Source organism: Hypanus sabinus, chromosome 17 (genome assembly GCF_030144855.1).
Source record: "Hypanus sabinus isolate sHypSab1 chromosome 17, sHypSab1.hap1, whole genome shotgun sequence".
Taxonomy (NCBI): Eukaryota; Metazoa; Chordata; class Chondrichthyes; order Myliobatiformes; family Dasyatidae; genus Hypanus; species Hypanus sabinus.
In genome coordinates this window covers 51,161,864-51,187,483 of record NC_082722.1, presented here as the reverse complement: position 1 = coordinate 51,187,483, position 25,620 = coordinate 51,161,864, and the positions used below count along the sequence as shown (strand labels likewise).

General features: G+C 42.5%; 1 protein-coding gene across 1 annotated transcript in view; it reads left to right on the top strand.

Moving 5' to 3' along the window:
* The first annotated feature begins 208 nt into the window (after positions 1 to 208).
* cpne7 (copine VII) overlaps positions 209 to 25,620 on the top strand; it is a 126,964-nt gene continuing 101,552 nt past the window's right edge. The window contains exon 1 of the mRNA XM_059993486.1: positions 209 to 382. Coding sequence (XP_059849469.1) covers positions 209 to 382 — 174 coding nt within the window. The remainder of the gene's footprint in view (positions 383 to 25,620) is intronic.

Genomic DNA, 25,620 nt, shown 5'->3' with positions numbered 1-25,620 from the left:
ATTGGGGGATCCTAGAGTGGATAGAAACTGATCCCAATGAAACAATCTCTACCATTTTCATATCTTCAAATGACTTTATAGTCATTCTGTGGGTACAACACTCCAGTACAAGGCCTGAGTGTTAGAATCTTAGTAGCAGACTGGTCTCCGTTAGTCTCTTGTTAAGATCTTCTCAGTGCTGTTTCCTTGCTCCTGGTCTGGTGTGGAGATGACTGAGCTCACAGGCAGAGTGTCGCCAAACCCACTTGGTGTTGTTACAGCTCCCTGTGTGTCCAAAGTGGAGCTTCGTGTTGCCTGCAAATCTTTGCTGGACAGAGATACCCTCAATAAATCTGATCCTTCTGTGGTACTGTTGATGCAGTCTCAAGGACACTGGGTGGAGGTAGGTGACAGTCAATGGCTATTAGCTGACTAGAATATTAATTCTTCTAAATCTGATTTTGCATGAGCGTGTACAAGAAATTACCTTTGAAACAGCTGGTTATGAAAGGTGACCAGAAACTTAATACAAAAATCCCAGTTAAAATGGTAGATTGACTTTGCCGATTAATAGACTATGAAATATGTTAATAGTTCTCAAGGGTGCAAAGGAAGTAATATGAATACAAGTTTTTCTTCTTGTGAATCCTGCATGTGACTGAGATGGAGGAGTGCAGTACTGGTTAGTGCACCAACTGACATCCGATCCTTTGGTACCCAGATTCCTTTTCCCTTTGCTTTTGTAAGATTCTGCATTGGAATATCAACATGGAAAGGTTTAGAAAGTGAGACGGTGGTGGACTCTAGGTTGATGGACTAGCACATGAAGACGATGAATTGAGTGGCCTCTTGATGTTTTGTCTTTATGGTTTAGAAGTTCTAATTCTGTACTTTACATTCTTAATAAAGTAAATCATTTTCCAGACTGTCTACAAAATATGGTCCCTTTCACTCAGAGAAAAACACAACAGTACTGAGATGTAAAAAGAATTTACCATGATAATGGAATACCACATTAGCTGGAGCAATTCTTACCACAGGAGATTATAATTTTAGGGAAGATTTTTTTTTAGGGAAGATTCTATCCCCTGATACATTCTGAAACGTCAATGAAAAATAATGCACTACCAACATTATTCGCTTATGGAGTGTCCTCAGTGAAATTATGGCTTTCTGACATTTGATTCAACCAGACATAGACGTACACATTAGACATTAGGCATAAGAATCAGAATGAAGTATGTTCTCCAGTTACATAAAGGACTACATAATTAATCTTTCTTAATGTTGATTGGATCAATTTTGTTCTCACAAAATGATCTGTCAAATTTTATTGCCAGGTAGTTGAGGCAATGTCAGGACGTGCTTTAAAAAAATGCAGGAAGGGACATCTCAAGCAAGAGAATGTCTGCAGATGCTGGAAATCCGAAGCAACACACAAACAAAATGTTGGAGGAACTCAGCAGGCCAGGCAGCATCCATGAAAAAGAGTAAACTTTTGCTGTTTTGGACTGAGAGACATCTGATGGGAAAGAGGGCTTTACTCCGACTGAACTGGAATACTTTAGGTACTCAAGAGCATAAGATCAGGGTTAGCTTCTTGAATTTAGAGTATGCTGTCACTCATTTAAATTATAGGTTGTCCAGCTATTGCTTTGTTTCAATATTGTTTAATACATAAAACCAATGATACTCCTTTTTCTACATGGTTAACATTCCATTGACTACACTAATAATGACTGATTCTCTGAACCCATTATATTCTATTTTCCATCCTGATAATATTGCACTTTGTACACTGATATATTCCATTCTCCACACTTATGATAGTCCCATACACCCATGATGATATACCTGATCATATTGTGGCGACCCACTTTCTGCGCAGGCGAACCGGCTCACAAATAGTCAGCGCGCAGGGGGAGACTTTGGTAATGCACTTCTGATGTCATTTCCGCCCGGAGAGGGCGGGCGCTAGGGATTAAATGCCAACACCGCAAAGTTTGAATAAACTAGTCTCCAAACGATTTACCGACTGCGTGTCGTTATTTCAGCGCTGTGTGTAGCACATCGCTACATTGGTGACCCCGACGGTCCAAACGGGATTTGGATCAAAGGTAACCGACTCTTCATCTGTTCATGCAGTTTCGCTAAAACTGCCGACTTTCTGGACGCTGCAACCACGTGTGTGGTTTAGCCAAGCAGAAGCCCAGTTCCAGATTTGGCAGATATCCTCTGATTCCACGTGTTACTACCACGTGGTGAGCGCCCTTGACCAGGAGACGGCCGCCCAGGTTGCGGATTTCATACAGTCGCCCCCGGCAGAAGGCAAATATGAAGCATTCAAGGTGCTGCTCATTGGGACCTTTGGCCTCTCACGGCGTGAGCGGGGTGCCCGCCTGCTTCACCTGGACGGTTTGGGAGACAGGCTGTCATCAGCATTGATGAATGAGATGCTGTTCCTGGCCGACGGACACAAGGCCTGCCACATGTTCGAGCAAGCGTTCCTGGAGCAACTGCCCGAGGACATACATCTGCTGCTGGCCGACACAGATTTCAGCGACCCCGGAAGGTGGCAGACGTGCTGTGGAAAGCCAAGAGGGAGAGTGTGGCATCCATCAGTCAGATTACCAGGCCACGTGCCCAACAGCGGACCAGACCAGGCCCGGCAGGGGGGTGCACACAACACAGAGGCAGGAGTGAGCAGACCAGTGAACAGTGGTGTTTCTACCACCAGGGGTGGGGCACAAAAGCCTGCCGTTGTCGCCCGCCCTGCAAGGGTCAAGGCCAGGGCCAGGGCCAGCTGCCGCTAATGACTATGGCAGCTGGCCACCAGGACAGCCTCTTGTATATCTGGGACAAACAGTCGGGACGCTGCTTCTTGGTCGACACTGGAGCGGAGATCAGCGTCTTGCCCCCGACGGGGTACAACACCCACAACAGGAAGCCAGGACCCACCCTGAGGGCTGCAAACGGCAGCACGATACGGACCTACGGCACCTGCACAGTTCAGCTGCAGTTCAGCGCCAGCCGGTTCACGTGGGACTTCACACTGGCCGCGGTGGCCCAACCACTCCTGGGGGCGGACTTCTTGCGAGCTCACAGCCTGCTGGTCGACTTGCAAGGGAAAAGACTGGTACATGCCGAGACTTTCCAGACGTTCTCCCTGGGTGAAGCCAAGTTGCCGGCCCCACACCTGGACTCCACCATGATGTTGGACAATGAATTCACCAGAATCCTGGCGACTTTCCATCGATTCTGGCACCGCAGTTCATGGCAGCCATGCCCAGACACTGGGTACAGCACCACATTCTGACTCAGGGACCACCCCTCCATGCCCGCGCACGAAGGCTCCCCCTGGAAAAGCTCCGTCTGGCGAAGGAGGAGTTGAAGAGGATGGAGGAATTGGGGATTGTACGGAGGTCCGACAGCCCATGGGCCTCCCCCCTGCACATGGTGCCCAAAGCAGCTGGGGGTTGGAGACCATGCAGCGACTACCGCAGACTGAACAAGGTTACAACTCCAGACCGCTACCCATGCCACACATAGCAGCAAACCTGCACGGGGCAAGAATATTTTCCAAAGTAGACCTCGTCCGGGGATACCATCAAATCCCGGTGCACTCTGAAGATATCCCCAGAACAGCACTTATCACCCCGTTCGGCCTGTTCGAGTTCCTCTGAATGCCGTTCGGTCTGATGAATGCTGCACAGACGTTCCAGTGGTTAATGGACGCGATGGGACGTGACCTGGACTTTGCGTTTCATCTATTTGGACGACATCCTTATAGCCAGGAGTAGTCGTCAGGAGCATCTGCCCCATCTCCGTCAACTCTACTCCCGCCTGATTGATTTCGGCCTCACGATTTACCCGGCCAAATGCCAGTTCAGTCTCAATACCATCGGCTTCCTGGGACACAGGATTACCAAAGACGGGGCAACACCTCTGCTCACCAAGGTAGACGCGATCTGCCACTTTGCCAGGCCCAACATGGTCAAAGGCCTGCAGGAATTCGTTGGTTTGGTGAACTTTTACCACCGTTTCCTCCCCTCAGCAGCCTGTATCATGCGCTCTTTGTACACCCCGATGCCGGGTAAAGGCAAGGAGATTACTTGGGATGAGGAGGCTGCGACCACTTTTGTTAAAGCCAAGGAAGCCTTGGCAGATGCCGCGATGCTGGTGCACCCCAGAACAGACATTTTGACTGCACTCACGGTGGATGTATCCGACACAGCAGTCGGTGGGGTGCTGGAGCAGCTCATCGAGGGGCGCAGGCAACCCTTGACGTTCTTCAGCAAGCACCTACGACCACCTGAACTCAAGTACAGTGCTTTCGACTGGGAGCTGTTGGCATTGTATCTGGCAATCCGGCATTTCAGGTACTTCTTAGAAGGCAGGCCATTCGCCGCGTGCACGGACCACAAACTGTTGACCTTCGCATTCACGAAGGTGTCCGATCCCTGGTCGGCTCACCAGCAGCGAGATCTGTCCTACATCTCCGAGTTCATGACGGACAACTAGCATGTCTCGGGAAAGGACAACGTCGTGGTGGATGCACTCTCCAGACCAGCTGTCCAGGCCCGGCAGCCTGGAGGTGGCGGGTTTTCAACTCCATACATGGTTTGGCGCACCAATCTATCAGGACAACTGTCCGGCTGGTCTCCAGCAAGTTAGCGTGGCACGGACTTCGCAAGCAGGTCAGTGAATGGGCCAGAACGTGCGTGCAGTGCCAAACAGCCAAGGTGCAGCAGCACACTAAAGCCCCGCCGCAGCAGTTCGAACCCGCCCACCGGAGGTTCGACCACATTCACGTGGATATCGTGGGCCCCCTACCAGTGTCCCGAGGAGCACGGTACCTCCTAACTAACTACTGCCTACAACCCACAGTCAAACGGACTAGTGGAACGCTTCCACCGTCACTTGGAGTCGGCTCTCATGGCCTGCCTGAGAGGACCTAACTGGGTGGACGAGCTTCCCTGGGTCCTGCCTGGAATTCGTTCAGCGCCCAATGAGGATCTGCACGCCTCGTCGGCTGAGTTGGTGTGCGGTGCACCCCTGGCCGTCCCGGGAGAGTTCATACCAGCCCCAAGGGGGCAAGAGGAAGAACCCGCAGCAGTCCTGGACAGGCTACGTGAAAGGCTCGGCAACCTGGCCCCTGTGCCAACTTCACAGCATGGACGGACCCCGACCCATGTACCCAAAGACCTGCAGAACTGTAAGTTTGCGTTTGAACGAAGGGGCGGACACCGGGCACCGCTACAGTGGCCGTACAAGGGGCCATTCAAGGTGATCAACAGCAACGGGTCCACGTACGTTCTGGACATTGGGGGGAGAGAGGAGGTTTTCACGGTGGACCAACTCAAACCAGCCCATGTGGACTTGGCGCAGCTGGTCGAGGTTCAGGCACCGCGGTGCAGAGGCAGACCTCCCAAACAGAGGCTGTTCCAGACTGTGGACATTTGGGGGGGGGGGTGTATCGCCGGTTCTGGGGGGGTGGGGGTTATGTGGCGACCCACTTTCTGTGCAGGCGAACCGGCTCACAAATAGCCAGTGCGCGGGGGGAGACTTTGTTAATGCACCTCTGACATCATTTCCGCCCGGAGAGAGTGGGCACTAGGGATTAAATGCCAGCGCCGCGAAGTTTGAATAAACTAGTCTCAAAATGACTTACCAACTGCGTGTTGTTATTTCAGCGCTGTGTGTAGCACAACGCTACAATATAATCTATAACCTGATCATATTTCATTCTTCACCTGATAAGATTTAATTTTCACTCTGATACTATTTCATTTGGTGCAGAAGGGTGATAATGTTAATTCTACAGTGTGATTATATCCATTCTATACGCAGTGGAAATATTCCATTTTCTGTACTTCCTCCATTCCACTCTCCAACCTGTTAGTATTTCTTTCTCCACGTGGTATTCATTCAGTGTACTCTATTCTGCACACTGATAATGGCCGATTCATTAGCCTGATGGCATCGCACACTCCAAATGCTGATATTCCGTCCTCTACGCAGACAACTTTTCATTCTCCACCTCAGTTTTACATCTCATCATAAACTTGACAAGGCCAAGACCCTTCATCAGAACTCTCCTTTCTTAAATGGTCAATTTAATGGTCAATGGTCAACCTTCGAATCTATGGAATCCATTTTATTTTTCTTTAGTGTAGTTGTGTGCTTATTGCTGTGGCTTCTGCTGTACTAAAGCCAGATTCAAAATAAACACTGGAAAATAGAAAGCCCTCTCCAGAGATCATGGGACCCTTGTGTTAGCTTCTACCTTGCTGCTAGAAGACTGTTGAATGGTTCTTTAGTACAATAAATTGGACTCTTGACCTCACAATCTACCTCATTGTAACTCCTGTACCTTATTGTCTGTCTGCACTGCACTTTCACTGCAGCTGGTATACTTTATTCTGCATTCTGTTATTGTTTTACCTTATATTACGTTAATGCACTGTGTAATATGTTGAGCTGTATGATCAGTAATGCAAGATAAGCTTTTGTCAGTACCTCAGTACATGTGACAAAACATTCAATTCCGTCTTCTAGAAGGTCAATGATGAGCAGTGCCATTGTGCTGCCAATCTATTTCTATAGTCTGTAATGTTCATTCATTATATCAAATAGCTTTGTTCCAAGAACTATGCATCCTTGGAATATTTTGGGTTATTATCAGGTAAATCCATTAGTGCAGGAAACTACAAATTAACTGCAAGGCAGAGAATCTTAAATCTCTCTTTAACTGGAGCTCAGTGCTCAGGGCTGAGGGGTTGACCTTTCCTGATACACCCAAAGATTATGGACAGAAGTTGCTGAATATTATACCACAGCAAGCCCACAGATGGCTCTGCTGCTTGTCACTGCAATTTCAAAATAACCAAGCACAGTACCTTACATCACACTAAGCTATTATATTTCAGTTTGTTTCTTCCTAGTCACAAATACTCCAATAATGATAATTCCAACATATTCTGGACCTTTATTCCTCAACACTTTAAAGATGGTTAGGTTAAAATAAAAACACTGGATTTTTAGGATTCCCCAGAGGTGCATAATTGATGAATAGACACTAGTAGATCAGTGGTGCCCAATCATTTTTTATGCTTAGGAACCCCACCATTAACCAAAGGGTCCATTTACCCCGGGTTGGGAACCCCCGGTATAAATGATTACCTTGAGGGTCAGGAATAGATGCACCGAATTTTTGCTAAAGTATGTTGTGGAATGTGCTTAAGGATAATCTAAGCTCTATATGGTATACAGAAAGAGTAATTTGAAAAGTAGTAACACAGTAAAAAGCTGGAGGAACTCAGCGGGTCAGATGGCTTCTGCAGAAGGAAATGGACAATCAACATTTTGGGTCAGGACCTTTCATCAGGACTGGAAAGAAAAAGAGGTAGAGAGCCAGTATAAAAAGGTGGGGGCAAAGGGGCGGGGCAAGAACTGGTAGGTAATAGGGTGACCCATGTGAGGAAGTTAATAGGCAGCTGAGGGAGAGGAAGAGTGGGAATGAAATAAGAAGCCGGAAAGTGATAGGCAGAAGTAACCAATGGCTGAAGAAGGTAGAATCTGATTGGAGAGTACAGTGAACTAAGAGAAGAGGGTAAGGAGGGGAATGTGTGGGAGGGGAAAGGGATGGGATGTTAGGGGTTGAGGGATAAGAGAAATAAAAGGGGAGAGGGGAGTGGTTAGAGGAAGGTGGAAAAATCAATCTTTATGACATCAGGTTGGAGACTAAAAAAATTCCTCCCTCCTCACTCCTTCTTCTGTCCCCCGCTCTGGATTCATACATTTTCTCACCTGCCTATCACCTCCCACTGGATCCCCTCCTCCTTCCTTTTCATCTATGGTCCACTCTCCTGTCAGATTCCTTCATCTTTAGCCCTTTACCTTTCCTACCCAATTGGCTTCAATTATCTCCTTCTGGCTATCCTCCTTCCACTCCCTCCATATCCTTTTTTATTCTGGCAGCTTCACCTTTCTTTTCCAGCCCCGAAGAAGGGTCTTGGCCTGAGATGTTGACCTGTGCACTCATTTCCATAGATACTGCCTGATCTGCTGAGATCCTCCAGCACTCTCTCTGTGTGTTGCTCTGGATGTCCTATGTAGATCTCCTGGTATACATGAGGTGCTGCTCCTCCAATAGGCTTCTAGTCTCAACTCAGCAGTAGAGGAGGCCGTGGGCAGGTGTCAGTGTGAGAATAGGGAGTGGACTTAAAATGGCTGGCCACCAGAAGATCCCAATTGTTATTTCGAATGGAGTGAAGGTGCACAACGAAGCGGTTTGTGTTGGGTTTCACCAATGTAGAGGGGATATTGGATACAGTAAAGGACACCAATGGATTCACATGTGAAGTAAGCTTTGCCTGGAAAGACAGTTTATGGCCCTGAATGGTGGTGATGGATGAGGTGTAGGGGCAGATGTAACACAACCCATTTGCATGGTCAAGTACTTGGAGGGATATCCATGGGGAATGATGAACGGACAGGGGAGTCATGGAGAGAACGATCCCTGTGGAGAGAGGGGAGGGGACGGAAAAATGTGTGAAGGGATAACATCAAGCTGAAGATGGCGGAAGCTGCGGAGAATAACGCTCTTGATGTGCAGACTCTTGGGATGGTAGCTGAGGACTGGGGAATTCTATGCCTGTCATGTCTAGTGGGAGATGGTCTGAGGGCAGGTGTGCGGGAAATATTAGAGATGCAGGTGAGGGGTGCAGCTGGGGAGAGACACTGTTTTCTGAAAAACGGAGGACATCTTAGATTAGGGAAGAATATTTCTACCATCATGTGAATTGTAATCAAGCCTATTCTCTTGGGAAAGAAAATTGACATATACAGTAAGTGCAGCTCTCCTGAACAGTTACCTAGAGAACAACATGTAACGAAGGAACAAAAGGAGTTTAACCTATTCTACAATAGCTACATTCATATCAGCCCTGTATGTGTGAGACATGAAGAGTAACATCCAATGGAAATATAGTTCGTTATGTGAACCCTTAAAGGACTTGTTGAGTAGAAACCTTAAAATAACCGAAATACACCATAATTGTTTTCCTAATGACAGCACAGATGTATGTAAAAGAATATTTCAACAGAAGCCATTCCTAAACTGCACATCACTCCCTTAGAAAAGTCATGATTATCCAGTTAAGCAGATTCATTTTCAAGTACTTCAGCAGTGTGCTACCAGGTTGTAGTTGGTATCAATTCCTCACTCTCCAGGTGGTAAGTTTTGTCCTCTGGCAGATTCCCAGAATGTAAAAATATTTACAGAGCAGCAATTATATTAAAAAAAAACAAAAGAATACTTGCTGTTCCCGTGAATACTTAATGAGATGAAAGGAATCTGTGGTCTATGTACTGTTATTTTACTGATTGTTGTGTTTTATGGCTTCATACATTGAATAAAATTAGATGGAGGCACAAGACAGAAATAACAGGCACCAATGTGATTTATCAAATACTGAGTAATTAATTTGTCCCTTTTTAAAATTAGCAGGATATATACATTATTGACTTAAATAACTAGAAAAATATCAAATAGCAATGGCAGATATGAAGATCAAAGTTTCATAACAAGAAGGTTTATCTAGAAAGCTTTATTGTGTAGTATTGAATAAAGATTTTATATTAAAATACTGTAAGTGTACCAAAGAATACTTAGGCCTTTCAATCGAATTCTTCTTTTTCAGTTGTCCTTAAACACTGCAGAGCTAAGGAGAGAGAAAAATTAAGTAAGAGCTAGAATACACCTGGCAGGCTTGGAACATCATATCTCCCAGTTTGAAAGCAAGCAGAAGTCAAGGAACAGATGCAAAATACTGGATAAACTCAGCAAGTCAGGCAGTGTCTATGGACGGGATTAAACATTCAATGTTTCAAGGCTGATGAAGGGTCTTAGCCCGAAACTTTGACTGTTTATTCTCTTTTCTCACCCTCTATAGATGCTGCCTGACTTGCTGAGTTCCTCCAGCATTTTATGTGTGTTGCTGAAGATTTCCAGCACCTGCAAAATTTCTTGTGTTCAGAAATCGAAGACTATGAATGAGGAACTTTAAATTGCCGTGAGTTTAAATCAATACCCAGAATGATATAATATTGCTGCTTGGCACCTGTCTTTTATGACACAGGTCTTCCACAGCTGATGGGTAAACAACAGAATATTCTTGTATATAAATTTCTGAGGATTTATTTGAATATGTATGTTGGACCAACATACAGCCCTTTTTGGGTAGAATTAGCCTTTGTTTAGATAGAAAAATACATTGCTGTAAGTATGGCTCAGCTTCACAATTTGCTATTGAACAGATGAATCATTTAGTACTTCACTGACAATCTAATAGGTCATGTGCACTCCAGCTTAGTGAAGTGGTTCTAATTTTATATGGCGAATGGTGTCTATAAAATGTTTAATGAATAAAATATTATTTATGTTTCCTTCCAGCTGGAAGTTTAGTTCAAATAACTAAACTCCTTTGTATAAGAATATGCATGAAATGTGCAATCTTGTGACCATTAAATGTGACTTGTAACTTCATGGCATGATGGGAAAAGGGGCTGAAAAAGGCGTACAAATCTTGGAACTGAAGGCTGTGTGACTGTATCTGCTCTTACCAATAGGCAGGGAAAGAATATTTCACTAAGAAGAAAGTCCAGCGTATGTCTGTACAGGCAAATCTGTATTCCACTGCCCACAAAAACATTGCAGTATCAAAATGGGTATCAACAAAATTTCTTCTTGCTTGCCACTAATTTGAGCATATTCTGTATGCTAAAATGCAAAGGCATGTGCCAGGACATATTAAAGTCCAAGAACGTTGTGTACGATGAACACCAGAAGATAAAGCGAGTTTAAAACTGGCCATATTCTCAAGAGTATGAGTTCCATAACCATTATTATCGTTATTCTTTTTGGTCCCAATATCTGAAAAGATGTAGCATGTAGTTTCACTGTTGATATGGCCAATTCAGGCTAATGCAGACTCTCTGATCAATAATTCACTCTGAGACGTAAGGCGAGATATCGGCTTTTATTGACTGGAAGAAGGAACCAGGAGTGAGTGACCATCATACTATGTCCTGGAGACTGAGGCCGAGTGTCAGGCCTCAGATCGCCTTTATACAGGGGACTGTGGGAGGAGCCACAGGAGCAGTCAGCAGGGGGCATGTCCAGACAGGCACACGTAGTTCACCACACTCTCCATGTCTCAGTAATATCTTTAGTTTAGCTTTCACCCTGTATCTTCTCCATCACAGATCTGCCATTGAATAGGTGAAGGGATTATACTAAGAGATGTAGAATATTCTCCTTAAGGAAGTTTGCTTTACAAATCCTTACAGAGATCAATCAAAATAGTGTCTAACAAAGAGCAAAATAAGATAAGTTTGAGAGCTCAACAAACCATACTGGCCTGGAGGGGAGCAATTATCACAAAACTATACATTTAATTACACCTATTGCATGCATTTCTTCCTCCTATCTCTGGATAATAGATTCAAACACTGCAGCCAATTTGGAGACTGTCCATCTCTGAAAAGATCTTGTGACTGACCTCCAATCCTGCATTACATGTGAAATTCAGCTCACCCACAACTCTCCTGTTTGATCCAATCCTTCAGGTCTCACTCACCCTTTGCCCTCGCTCTCTAGATTAAAATACTCCTTTAATTTTACACCTCTCTTGGTTCTCACCAAGGCCAACTATATAAATTCTTCCAGCGTAGTAGTTCTCTCCTCAAATTATATTTTTTCCACTCCCCCCCACATTGTTGTACCACTGACCACAGGCATGTTCATCTTCCTGGGTCCCACACTCTACAATTCACTCTTGAAGCCACGTCTTCTCATCTTTTAACACCCTCCTTAAAACCACCACTGACCAAGACTCATCCGGCTATCTTCTATCTCTTTCTTTATGCCCCGGAGGCTATTCCTCTTTTTAAAGGCACTAATTAAATGCAGGTTGTTGTTTTTGTTGCTGTTGCTTTAAAATCTTGAATTCACTTAGCAATTTGTTAAAAAAAAAGGTTGCTGTAAGGACAACAAAATCAAATTTGGAAAGACTGGGATATCCACCAATAAAAGCAAGTGTCACATACTCAGGTGACAACACTTCTTGCTTTCTTTATCAGAACAGCTGTTGTGTTACACCTGTTCTGACACATTTTGAGAAGCCTGCAATGCATGTGAGATGGGTTTGCTTCAACATTTCATATTCCTTAAAATGTGCATATTTCTGGGTGAAGATTTTCTTTGAAAATGAAACTTTTCCCTGTGGTTCTCCTAAAACAGTCTTTGAATGAGTCAAGAAAGTGCTTTGTTTAGGTACTGAATCGGAGTCATTGCCCTGCATGAATGCCTGACCCTTGGTGCTCTTAACGCCGAACAATGTATATCGATCTCTGCTATGGCTCTTGGGTGACGGAGCCCCCACTGCCTTCTCATCTGGTGAATTCCTTAGTCAAGTCAAGTCAAGTTCATTATCATTTTGACCATTTACTGCTGGGACAGTACACAGTAAAAATGAAACAACGTTCCTCCAGGACCCTGTGCTACATGAAACAACACAAAACTACACTAGATGATGTGAGACAGCACAAGGCTACACTAGACAAAGTAAAGCAACATAAAAACTGCACTGGACTACTACAGCCTGAAGAATCAGTAATTCTACAGCCAGCATTCGAGACCCATCAGAATTTTGCATGTTTCAGTTTGATTACGTCTTAGTTAAACCTCCAGAAATGTTTATAATTGCAATTTAGTCCTGATAATGCCAATTTTTTATTGCAGTGCGCTGAAAACAAAAACCTACACTATACATCTCATTTCTAGGTCCTTGATTGATTTAACTTGCCAAGTTGGTTAGGGGAAAGACAGACACTGAACACTGCTCAGTGACCTACGTGACAATATTGGAAGGGGCAAAGCAACAGGTGGTCATTTTTGTTGGGTCTGAGATTTTTATTTGAAGAAATGTTTTAGCTTAATCTTGCAAATTTATAGACTCTTCTTCGTTAAATTGTTGTGAGTGCTCTGACTTGTACTGTATTCAAAGTCAAGATTATTGTTTGGGGTAGTTAAAGAATTTGGGTTTATAGGGATTGGGCAGGAAAGTAGATTTGAGGTAGAGGGTCAGGCACAATTTTGTTGAATGATGGAGCAGGGACAAAGTCTGGATGACCTATTTCCCCTTCTGCTGTATTGTTAAGTTGTTATATTTACTGCTCAAAGTGTACGAAACATCTGACCTGGTCTATTGCTTCAGTTTTACTACTGTATAATTATTTTCCTTTGTTGACCCTGAAGATGACATCCTGCTCACTGTTAACTATATACATTTGTGTTCTTACTTTATCTGCCAGGAATATAATGAATCACTAGTGACATTGAAAACTTGTTTATTTCACTCTCTGCTCCTGCAGTGTGAATGTTTGCATATACATACACTGCACTTCCTTCCCTTGTTATAAAGCAGGATTAATTCCTATGTTCACATTATTTATAGATTTAAGCACTCTGCATGTTTTCTAAGAAACATCAATCTTCTAATGTTATTGATGTTGCACTACTAATTGAGAAAATGCTGTTTCTTAATTCAATAGAATTTTGCATTGTTTCTTTTAAAAATTCCAAGTATCTTCTGGGCTACACTTATAATCACACAACACTTTGTTCCTTGTAGAATTGGATGTTTTACATGTACACATTTAATTCTGATCTATTTTATTTGTTCCACAGAATTCCATTGTCCTTCCAATAACAATTTTGGAATAAGAGAAAATCTGCGGATGCTGGAAATCTGAGTAACACACACAAAGTTCTGGAGGAACTCAGCAGGCCAGGCAGCATCTATGGAAAAGAGTGAACAGTTGACATTTCCAACTGAGACATCCTGATGAAGGGTCTTGGCCTGAAACATTGACAATACTCTTTTTCCATAGTTGCTGCCTGGCCTGCTGAGTTCCTCCAGAACTTTGTATGTATTGCAACAATTTCTGAAATTCAGGCATGTTAGGAGTTTGAGTGTGTTAGCTTTTTTCTCCCTGTGGCTTGAGTTATGATTTTTTTCAGGTTCAGTTGTTCCTTTCCCACACTCCCCTCAAGACTGAAGCTCAATTGTTTTCTGTTCATTAGTACCTCAACAGGAATATAACATCCCCCTGAATTTTATATTGTCTTCTTTGTTTAAACGTGTACTAATTGATGACTGATAAACTTGAATAGCTTTGTAATATTCCTTTTTCAATGCTTATTTGATAATAATCTGTTATTTGAAACTAATCTTTTGCTAAGCCATGATATAAGAAAATGTATATTTTCACTAGTGTGCTCCGTTGCAAATGGTAATTACAATAAATTTCACTCCAATCCATTTTGACTGATTCCCATTGAACTGGTTGGGGAACTAGTGTGAGGTGCAGCGTTTCAGATTTCTGGGTCATTGGGATCTCTTCTGGGGAAGGTATGACCTGTACAAAAGGGATGGGCTGCACCGGAACCTGAGGGGGCCCAGTATCCTTGTGGGAAGGTTTGGCAAGGGAACGGGAAACACCTGATAGGGATGTTGGTTTACAGGCAGAGGTAGTGAGACTACCAGGGAGGACAAGCAGATGAGAGGGCAAAATTGCAGTCGTGGGCTGGATTGCTGTGTAACACGGGGACAAGATTGAAAAAGGTGTCAAATATAGGACTGTTATATTTGAATGCACACAGTATATGAAATGAGGTTGCTCAGTTAGAGATTGGCAGGTATACATTGTGGGTATCAAGAGTCATGGCCAAAAGACAATTGGAATTGGGAGTTTAATATCCAAGGGTACACAATCTATTGAAAGGACAGGCTGGTAGGCAGAAGAGAGAAGTGGCTCTGCTGGTAAAACTGAAATAAAATAAGGTCACATAGGATGGGAAGATGTAAGAAGATGCTGATGAGAGTTACTTACAGGCCTTCGGACAGTAGCCAGGATGTTAAATTACAGTGGGAGATAGAAAAAACATGTCAAAAAGGCAATGCTACATTAGTTATGAGGGAGGGATTTTGATATGCAGATAGATTGGGAAAATCAGTTTGATGCTGGATCCCAAGGGGGTGAATTCGTGGAATGCCTCTGAGAGGGCTTTTTGGAGCAGCTTGTAGCTGAGCCCACTAGAGGATCAGTAATTCTGCATTGTGTATTGTGTAACGAACCAGATATGTTTAGGAAGCAGAGCTAAAATTCACCCTGCGGTTTGAGAGGGAGAAGCTGAAGTCGGATGTATCGGTATTACAGTGGAGGAAAGGCATGAGAGAGGAGCTAGCAAGCATTGATTAGAAGGGGACACGAGCAGGGGACATGGCAGAGCAGCAGTGGATGGAGTTTCTGGGAACAATTTGGCAGGCACAGGCTAGATAAATACCAAAGAAAAGGAAGCATTCTAAAGGCAGGATGAGACAACCGTGGTTGACAAGGGAAATCAAAGCCAACATAAAAACAAAAGATCAGGCAGATAATCAAGCAAAAATTAGTGGGAAATTAGAGGATTGGGAAATATTTTAAAACCAACAGAAGGCAACTAAATGTAAGGGTGAAAAGATGAAATATGAAGGTAAGCTAGCCAATAATATTAGGAATGATACTAAGAGATTTTCTCAGATATATAAAGAGTAAAAGAGAAGAAAGAGTAGATATTGAACTGTTGGAAAATGATGCTGGAGAGATGGGGGACAAGGAAATGGCAGGTGAACTGAGTAAGTATTTTGCATCTGTCTTTACTGTGGAAGGCACTACTAGTATGCTGGACGTCAAAGGGCAGAAGTGAGTGTAGTTGCTATTAATAGGGAGATGGTGCTTGGGAAACTGAAAAGTCTGAGTATCGATAAGTCACCTGGACCTGATGGACTACACTCCAGGGTTCTAAAAGAGGTAGCTGAAGAGTTTGTAGAGGCATTGGTCATGATCTTTTAAGAACCATTAGATTCTGGCTTGGTTCCAGAGGACTGGAAAATTGCAAATGTCACTCCACTCTTGAAGAAGGGAAGGAGGCAGAAGAAAGAAAATTATCTACCTCAGTAGTTGGGACGATGTTGGGATTGATTGTTAAGGTTTTGGGGTTCTTGGAGACAAAATAGGCCAAAGTCAGCATGGTGTCCTTAGAAGAAAATCTTGCCTGACAAATCTTTTGGAATTCTTTGAAGAAATAACAAGCAGGATGGACAAATGAGAATTTGTGGACGTTGAGCACTTGGGTTTTCAGAATGCCTTTGACAAGGTGCTGCACATAAGGCTGTTAAACAAGATAAGATACAAGCATGGATAGAGCATTGGCTGATTGGCAGGAGGCAAAAAGTGGGAATAAATGGATCCTTTTTGGATTGGCTGCCGGTGACTAGTGGTGTTCCACAGGATAGTCTGTGATAGGATCGTTTCTTTTCACATTGTATGTCAACTTTTGGATGATGAAATTGATGGCTTTGTGACAGTTTGTGGTTGATACGAAGATAAGTGGAGGGGCAGGTAGTATTGAAGAAACAGGTTACAGAAGGACTTATACAGATTGGGAGAAAGGGCAAAGAGGTGCCAGATGGAATACAGTGTAGGAAAATTTATGGTCATGCACTTTGGTAGAAGTAATAAAAGCACAGACTATTTTCTAAATGGGGAGAAACTTTAAAGATCTGAGACGCAGAGGAATTTGTGAGTCCCTGTGCAGGATTCCTTAAAGGTCCGGCATAATGAACTCTTTGTTAAGATGAGATCCAGAGGAATATCTGAAAAGCTGCTTAGATGGTTGCAGAGCTACCTTCATGGGCGGACCATCAAAGTTGTCATCTCCAGTCAGGCTTCTGGTTCTTTAACCATCAATGCATCTGCACCACAGGGTTCAATACTTCTGTTTTCCGTCTTTATTGACGACTTGGTTGATGCATGCAGTAATGAGCTATACCTGTACACTAATGACTCCACTCTATTTGCAAGTGTTAGAGCAGGAGAGTGTAATACAGTGACAGCAGGCCTGAGTAGGGATCTTGACAGGATGAAAGCCTGGCAGATGACTGGAATGTCATCTTTGAGCCTACTCAGTGCAAGGCGACGGTGATGTCTAGGAAGAGGAATCCATCTACCCCCGACCTGCATTTTGGGAACTGCAAGCTGGATTTAAAGAAGGAGTTAGAAATCCTTGGTTAGCAAGATGGTGTGGGATAAGCACCTTTCCACTCTTTCAAACAAGGCTGGACAAAGGCTTGGACCACTGTGGAAAGTAGCATCCAAACTAGACAAAGAGGGCAGAGCCACAGTTTACAAAGCCCATGTACGAAGTATCATGGAGTATGCCTGCTTATCATGGATGAGTGCCTCACAGAGAGTCCTCAGCTGGCTTGATTCCACTCAGAGAAAGGCTCTCAGGATTATAGGTGTAGATGAAGCCACAGCACGTGAGAAGCTAGCCATCAGTAGCTTACACCACAGATGACAGTTTGCTGCAGCTACTGTGCAATACAAAATGCAGACCAGCCACAACCCTGCAGACCTTGGCACCATGCTACCTTCATCTTATGAGAGATGGCGCACCACACGATCGAGTTTATCTATGCCTGCTCATGCTGTTTCTCTGCCTGATGCGAGAACCTACACACTGGGTAGAAGCTTCCTTCACTGTGCTATCAGAATGTGGAACAGCCTTCCAGATGCTGTGGTTGGAAACACCTGTGACGATGGGGTCCCAGCCTTCAAGAGTCATGTGCACAATCACCTATCATCTCTGGGAGGGAAGTCACGTGCTTCTTCATAAGCTGTCATGAAGGGGACCAGGATGGCAATGCTTGGTTGTTGGCAGGTAGGGTTAATACCCGACTTTCAAGAGCACTTGTGAGTTATGTTCTGGCTGGACTTTGTCCTTAAACTGCTGGATAACAGTGCAGAAAGATCAGGTGCTGTTTTCACCTGGTAGGGATTAGTTTTTAGTTCCAAGTGCTCCTGTCACGTTTTGTCACCCTGGAACCTTATCCTTCAATCTCTCTGAATTATGGAGGACAGGATGTGTATAAATGTCTCTCTCCAGGAGACTTCCTCATGATCATCATGACTCCAGTATTTCTACTATTTTTTAATGTTTCTTAATTGTACATATGATTTTTTAATGTTCTATCATTGAGCAGCAGTGAACCATCTGATTGGCCTATCAGAATTCTCTTTGGGAACTAGTTGACTTGATCTGCATTTCTGCTCTGGTTATTGTTCATGATTGCACTTAATAAATAAAAAAAGGTTAATTTGCAGGCTGAATTGGTGGTGAGGAAGGTGAATGCAATGCTAACATTTATTTCAAGAGGACTGGAATATAAAAGCAAGGATGTAATGCTGAGGCTTTATAAAACACTGGTGAGGCCTCACTTGGAATATTGTGAGCAGTTTTGGGCCCCTTGTTTGAGAAAGGATGTGCTGACATTGGAGAGAGTTCAGAAGAGGTTCACAAGAATGATTCTGGGAATGAAAGGGTTACCATATGAGCAATGATTGAAGAACTAGGCATTGATTCATTGACATTTAGAAGAATGAGGGGTGTCTCATTGAAACCTATTGCATGTTGAAAGGCCAAGATAGAGTGGATGTGAAGAGAATGTTTCCTTTGGAGGGGAGAGTCTAGGACTAGAGGGCACAGCCTCAGAACAGAGAGATGTCCATTTAGAACAGTGGAGGAATTTCTTTCAACCAGAAGGTGGGTGCATCTGTGGAATTCATTGCCACAGACGGCTGCGGAGTCCAGGTCATTGGTTGCATTTAAGCTGGAGGGTGATAGCTTCTTGATTTGTCAGGGCGTGAAAGGCTATGGAGAGAAGGCAGGAGAATGGGACTGAAAGGGAACTGGATCAGTCGTGATGAAATGGCCTAATTCTGCTCTTACGCCTCGTATCCTTAAGGTCATTGAATATTAAGCAGTCATCAACCTTTGCTATGCAATATTCAATATGCCCTTTTGGAAAGACTTGGCTGACTATTCCAACTTTGTAAAGTGTGCCGTTAAATTGGTTTGATTTTGCAATCTTGAATGTTTTTATACTTCCTTGTCTTCACAAATTCTTCCAATTTGACTGTAATCCATTTGAACCCACTTTTAAGTAACTTATTTCTATGAGAAGCACATTTCTTTCTTTGAGCTATATGTTGCATTTCTCGATTTGCCTCTCATGATATTCCAGATTTTTTTTGCATTTCCAGTTCTTATTATTTCACCTTGATTGGACAGACAATGATCTATACCTTACAATGCTTGTGATGTCTTGTCCATTGTAGTTTGGAAGACTTTGGGCATGATTTCACACTATAAGTGGCTTTTGGTTCTGAAAAACAGGGTCTTATGTACACCAATTTGTCTTATCCATTCCTAAGTGAGTGTTTGGTGAAAACTTTGGGTCCTGCCAACTCTGTGTAAATTCATTTATTAATAGGCACTGGAACCTGTAATATACTTTTTTGAAGATTTATCCACTGTATTTCTTACTTTTCCAGTAGTACAGGTGACTGATTTTGGAGAACACATTCATACTGAACACCTTTCCCTAGTCTAGCTTAAATTCAGGAGCCAATATTTACGCATCAATATTGGTTGATCTGTGTAAATAACCACAAGAATTGATAGTTCTGGTTGCTGAATATTGTGACTCACTATACATATCCATGGCGAAATCTTCAACAATTTACCTGAAGATATTTTCAAGTTCACTGTCTGTCAGTGATACTTTGCTAGACTTTGTATCAAGTTTTACTAATCCATGACTGATCATGGATTATTGCCACGTTGTTGATACTGCAGTCACCATATTTCTACCTTGATGTTGTTTGGCTTTTTGCCATTGTTATAGGTAGTGAAAATATTACATAAGCCCAGTTCTCAATCATTTTCATTGGTTTCAATCATGTGAATTGCATTTCCACTACTTTTTACCTAAAATATCTTCCCTCTGTGAAGAAATAATTGTTCTTGGGTCACTTTGACTATCTCAGCTTTAGACCTGTATGCTGAAGATAATGACCTTTTCAGTTAGTTTAAGGCTTTTTGATGTGTATTTGTTGGCTGTCTTCCATGGCATCTATCACAGACATTTGTGCCAGTCTCTCTGGCTTGCTTCAGATTCTGCTTTGGACATGACCTTTCACAACACTTCCATAGTATTTGTACCTTGAGTTGGATACAGTGGCTCAGTATTGCTCAATACTTCTTTAATAAGGCATTGCAGCCTTGTGTGTAAGGTCAAATCTGAGCATCAGTGACTTTGATTAAATTTGCTACATGATTAAATCTGAAAATGACATCACGCTGTACATGGTCTAAGAAAGTGCCAAATTTTGATGGTTTGGATGAGGCGATTTACTCACTTAGAGCCTCATCTAATTTCTGACACTTAATCCTACATTTGTAGCCCTCCAATTGTGAGGGTTTAATATTTAAGTGATGCTGTATTATTTTCATTTAACAGCAATGTTTTGTTTCTGTGGTGTTAGGAAATTTGATACCATACTTCAAATTTCTGAACACAATTCAATGAATAGTATAATTTTTTTAGTACAGAAATGTTGCAGGTTCTGAATTAACTGAATGAAATCACATTATAACAAAATAGGTGACTGAATGAAATGGTTATGACTTAAAAGCCCAACGAGAGATATGGTTGAAGAATGACCAAGGTTAGAAAATAAAATTATCTAGTATACTTAACATTTAAATGAGATAAGCAAAATAAAAAAAAGGTGTGATGGATATGGAAGAAGGGAGTAGGAAAAACAAAAGGATCTTAGTTCAGAAAATAAAAAGGTAAAAGCAACTTGAATGGAACTAAGAAAGAATAAAGTATAGAAAACATTGCTGAGGGTTGTACAAAAGGCCCTTGGAACTGTTGTGATAATGTGAGGTGCGGTACAAATAAGGGAACTACAGGTGCATGTAGCAGGGGTATTGCAAAGTTTGTGGGAGACTTTAATTTACAGAGAGGCTAGGCACATCCAATTGGCGGAGGATGAAGTTATGAAAATATAAGAACTTTTTAGATCAATTTTCTTTTTACTTTTGTGCAATGAGGAAGAGTTAATTGATATTCTGGTAGTTAAAGTGTCTTCAGGCTATAGTGATCATATGATACCAGGACACTCCTGATCCTCATTGTATCAGGATTTTTTTTACGAAGATTGAAATTGATTTATTTCAATACGAAGCCAAGGACTTAAATCAGAATAAAGAAAATTGCAAAAGCACATGACATGAGCTGGTTCTGGTAGGTTTGGATTCTACATTAACAGGTACAGCATGAGAAAACACAAGGAATGCTGAACTTTTAAAGAATTAATACATAGAAACATAGAAAACCTACAGCACAATACTGGCCCTTCGGCCCACAAAGCTGTGCCAAACATGTCCCTACCTTAGAACTACCTAGGCTTTACCCATAGCCTAAGCTCCATGTACCTATCCAGGAGTCTCTTAAAAGACCCTATCGTATCCGCCTCCACACGCCCACTTGCAGCCCATTCCACACACACACCACTCTCTGTGTAAAAAAAAATTGCCCGACACCTCCTCTGTACCTACATCCACGACAAGTATTCTTTTAGGTCCAGTTGTGGCTGCCAAAAGAAAGGTACTATTAGGCTAAAAGCAGAAGCAATAAAGTTGAGGACTGAGAAAATTTCAGAATTCAGCAAAGGAGAACTAAGAAGCTGATAAAGAAAGGGAAAAAAAGATGACTTGGTCAGCAAGAAACAGAAAAACACTTGTATACATATATGAAAAGGAAAAGATTAGCAAAGTTAATGTATGGACTTTGCAGACTGAGAGGAATATATTGGGGAATTAGCAACTAATTGTTAGCAAATAAACAATTATTTTGAGTCTATATTTACAGAAGGAAAAAGAAAATCTGCTGCAAATAATGTAGGCCTTCAGTACTTGAGTCAACAAGGAGCTCAAGATAATTTAACATTCGTGCAAATAAGTATTATTGGAAAAATTAATGCATCCAAAACTCCTAGGAGCTCGAGCTCCAGATTTTGTTTTGCTGAAGATGGTTATGGTTAATGCACCTTAGAAAGTTCCATGGATTGTAGAATTTTTTCCACAGATCAGAATATTGTAAAAGTAATCCCTTCACTTCAGAAATGAGGTTGGGATAAAATAGGGACCTGCACACCTGTAGCAGGATGATGCTGGAATCTGTTATAAGGGAAATTATCATAGAGTGCTTAGACAATATAAATAGAATAGAACAAAGTTAATATAGACTTTTGAAAGGAAAGTCCCATTTGATAATTGGCAGAAGCAAGTTGGTAAAATAAATTACATCAATTTAGTATATGAGGTTATTCATAGAATTTCTGGACAAACCTTTTGTTCTATTTTGATTGCATTACCACCCTCAATGGTAAGGGGCCTAAAGAGCGTTTATAAATACTATGCACAGTTAAGGCTCTTTCATATCACTGTCACTAAGAATTCAGTCTGACCACAGTACATTCTCAGAAAGTTTCCAGTGATCCCAGCTGCTTCCACCAAAATTTTGGAATGTTTTGGAAGTTCAAGGGCTTTGGGTTCTTAATTATGCCCATGGTCCCATCTGTTAGGAGAAGGGCTCACTGGAATTCTCCTCCCAGCGTCTTCTGGTTGAAAGCTGTGCACTAGCTGTTGTGTGCGTCCACTAGCTCCTCTCAGTGAGTGAGGAAGCTACACGGTGCGGTTACTACCTGAGAGAGGCCAGTGGCCAACAGCATTGCTTCAGTGAAGGTCTTTGTCTTTAGCTCCTTTCATGTTGCCACAGGGCACATTAGCAAAATCAGACAGAAGGGAATTCATGCTTTCAATGATCACATCATTATCAAAGCAAATTACTTCCGCGTGTTCCCAGCAGACAGCAGGAAACAGCAGGGCAGGTTTCCAGGGTTCTGTAATCTCGGGCTCTCTCTCTCTGGGACATCATTTGATTGCAGCCGGCGGGGGAGGGATTTCATCAGACAATCTCACTGCCTTTGTAAACTGCAAGCACTTCCACTCGCTGATAAGCAGTCGGCATACAACAGCCAGCCTTGTATTATGCCGGTTTCAACGCAGCTGCCACAGTACCTTTTGGCCATGCACGCGCAAGTCTGGCAGATGTTAACAGTGAATGAACAAGGTTGCATGGTCGGCACCGGATTCTTCCCCGATCTGATACACATCTCATCCCGAACCCTTGGTGAGCACTCAAAAAGAGTAGAGGGCTGAGCTGAACTGATGATCTTCTGTTAGCTACATAGACCATCAAATAGTGCCATGAGATCTTTAATAATAAATTAATAATCCATTTATGATATAATCCAATAATAAGTGGCTACAGCATTGTACCAGAGCATTATTCTACCTACTGACATATGTTATGGAGAGGAAGGTAAAACTGAAATCTGATCTGAAGATCAGGGTTCTATCAAATTATCAGAGCTTTTACAGGAACAGGAAGCCGAAAGGCAGGATAAATCAAATATAGAATTCCTTTGAAATAAATCACAGCTCTAACAAATATTGGCAAATTTAATAATACTGCATGTAAAATAGTAAGTGTGATACATAATGTTTTATAATGCAACAACACAGGTTACAAAATGGGCACCAGAAACACAATGTGAACGGCAAAACATTATAATATCTTGTAACGTCTACAATATTAACATCTAACAGATTGCTGTAGAAAGATTTCTTATTGCATACATCATTTTTAAGGTCTGTTCATTCTCAGTTTTTCATTCATGAAGATGACACATTGGGAGAGAGCTTTTTTGCAGCTTAAACCGTTTAATCATCCCACACGCTGTTGAATTATCCAGAGAATAGACCTTAGGCTTCTGATAAACATTCTCCATTAAAAGAATATTATCATTCACTGGGGAGGGTAAGATCATGATTGGTTATGTTCAGGACAAGGCTATGCTGCTCCCAAGAGTAGCACATGTTCAACAAAATCATGAATCCATAAGGTAATTATTATCAATCACTGTGAACTTCGTCCTGCATCTCTTTATTAATTTTATACATATGCCTTTGATCAAGTACATTGATCATGTTTGAATTCCAAGGAGTTACCAAGCATTGATTCATCAGTGGAATTTGTACTAGAATTTTCCCAGGGCCTGCAGGGCCTAGTCATGCGACTTAACCAGCTCAAATGGTGTATTTTCATGTCTCTGTATTTACACTATGTGCAATGCATTGATGACTACATTAAATATGGACCATGGCATTGGTGTTGATTCTCCAGAGAGCTTTTTTCTGATTGTGTAGGGGAGCTGCAGAAGGACTTAAACAGATTTGGAGAATGGGCAAGTCATGCATTTTGGTTGAAGGAATAAAAGCATAGCCTATTTTCTAAATACAAAAATCTGAGGCATAAAGGGACTTGGAAAGTCCTCATGCAGGATTCCCTAAAGGTTAACTGGCAGGTAGAGTTGGCAGTGAGGAAGCCAATGGCAATGTTAGCATTCATTTCGAGAGGACTAGAATATAAAAGCAAGGATGTAAAGCTGAGGCTTTGTAAGGTACTGGCGAGGCCTCACTTGGAGTATTGTGAGCAGTTTTGGGCCCCTTGTTTAAGAAAGGATGTGCTAACATTGGAGAGGGTTCAGGAGAGATTCATGAGAATGATTCCAGGAATGAAAGGCTTATTGTATGAGGAGTGATTGATAGCTCTGGGCCTTTACTCACTGGGATTTGGAAGAATGAGGAGGGATCTCATTGAAACCTATCGAATGGTGACAGGCCTAGATAGAGTGGATATGGAAAGGGTGTTTCCTGTGGTAGGAGAATCTAGGGCTCTGAATAGAGGACGTTCATTCGGAGTGGAGATGAGGAGAAATTTCTTGAGCCAGAGGATGGTGAATCTGTGGAATTTTTGGTCTCAGGTGGCTGTGGAGATCACGCCATTGAGTGTATTTAAGGCGGGGCTTGTGGGTTCTTGACCAGTCAGGGTGTGAAAGGCTACAGGGAGAAGGCAGGAGATTGGGCTAAGAGGGAAATGGATCAACCATGATGAAATGGTGAGCAGACCGGACAGACTAAGCGGCCTAATTCTGCTCCTATATCTTCTGGTCTTACTTCAGTCGGTGTTAACGTGCCATTCTTTATAGGCTTTCAGAAATTTGTGCTGGATTTCCCAGAGGCCTCAGAGAGCCTACATTACATTAGTAGAGTCACTTAATAGGTTGGACATCCTCATTGCCTGGTGGATCTAAACTTTGTGACCTTGCTTTTTACGATGATGAGAAAATGCTGCTTGGTGCTTGTAGAGTTTCAATAGCACTTGAAGTCGACTTACAAGATGAGGTGGACCCTTGGCCTCACATTCTACCTCATTATGATATTGCTTACCTGCACTGCATTATCTCTGGGAGTTTTATACTTCGTTCTGCCTTGTTATTGTTTTACCTTACTCCAGCCCAATGCACTGTGCAATAATTTGATCTGTGTGAGCAGTACGCACAACAAATTTTTCACTGTATCTTGTGGAAATTATGAACCAATCCCATCACCTCAGTTTTATGTAAGTTAGGCAAAGTAACAGCTGATCCAACTAACATGAATGAATGCCTTGTGTTGGCAGAGCTGCACAGGTAACTGTCATTATATTTATGCAC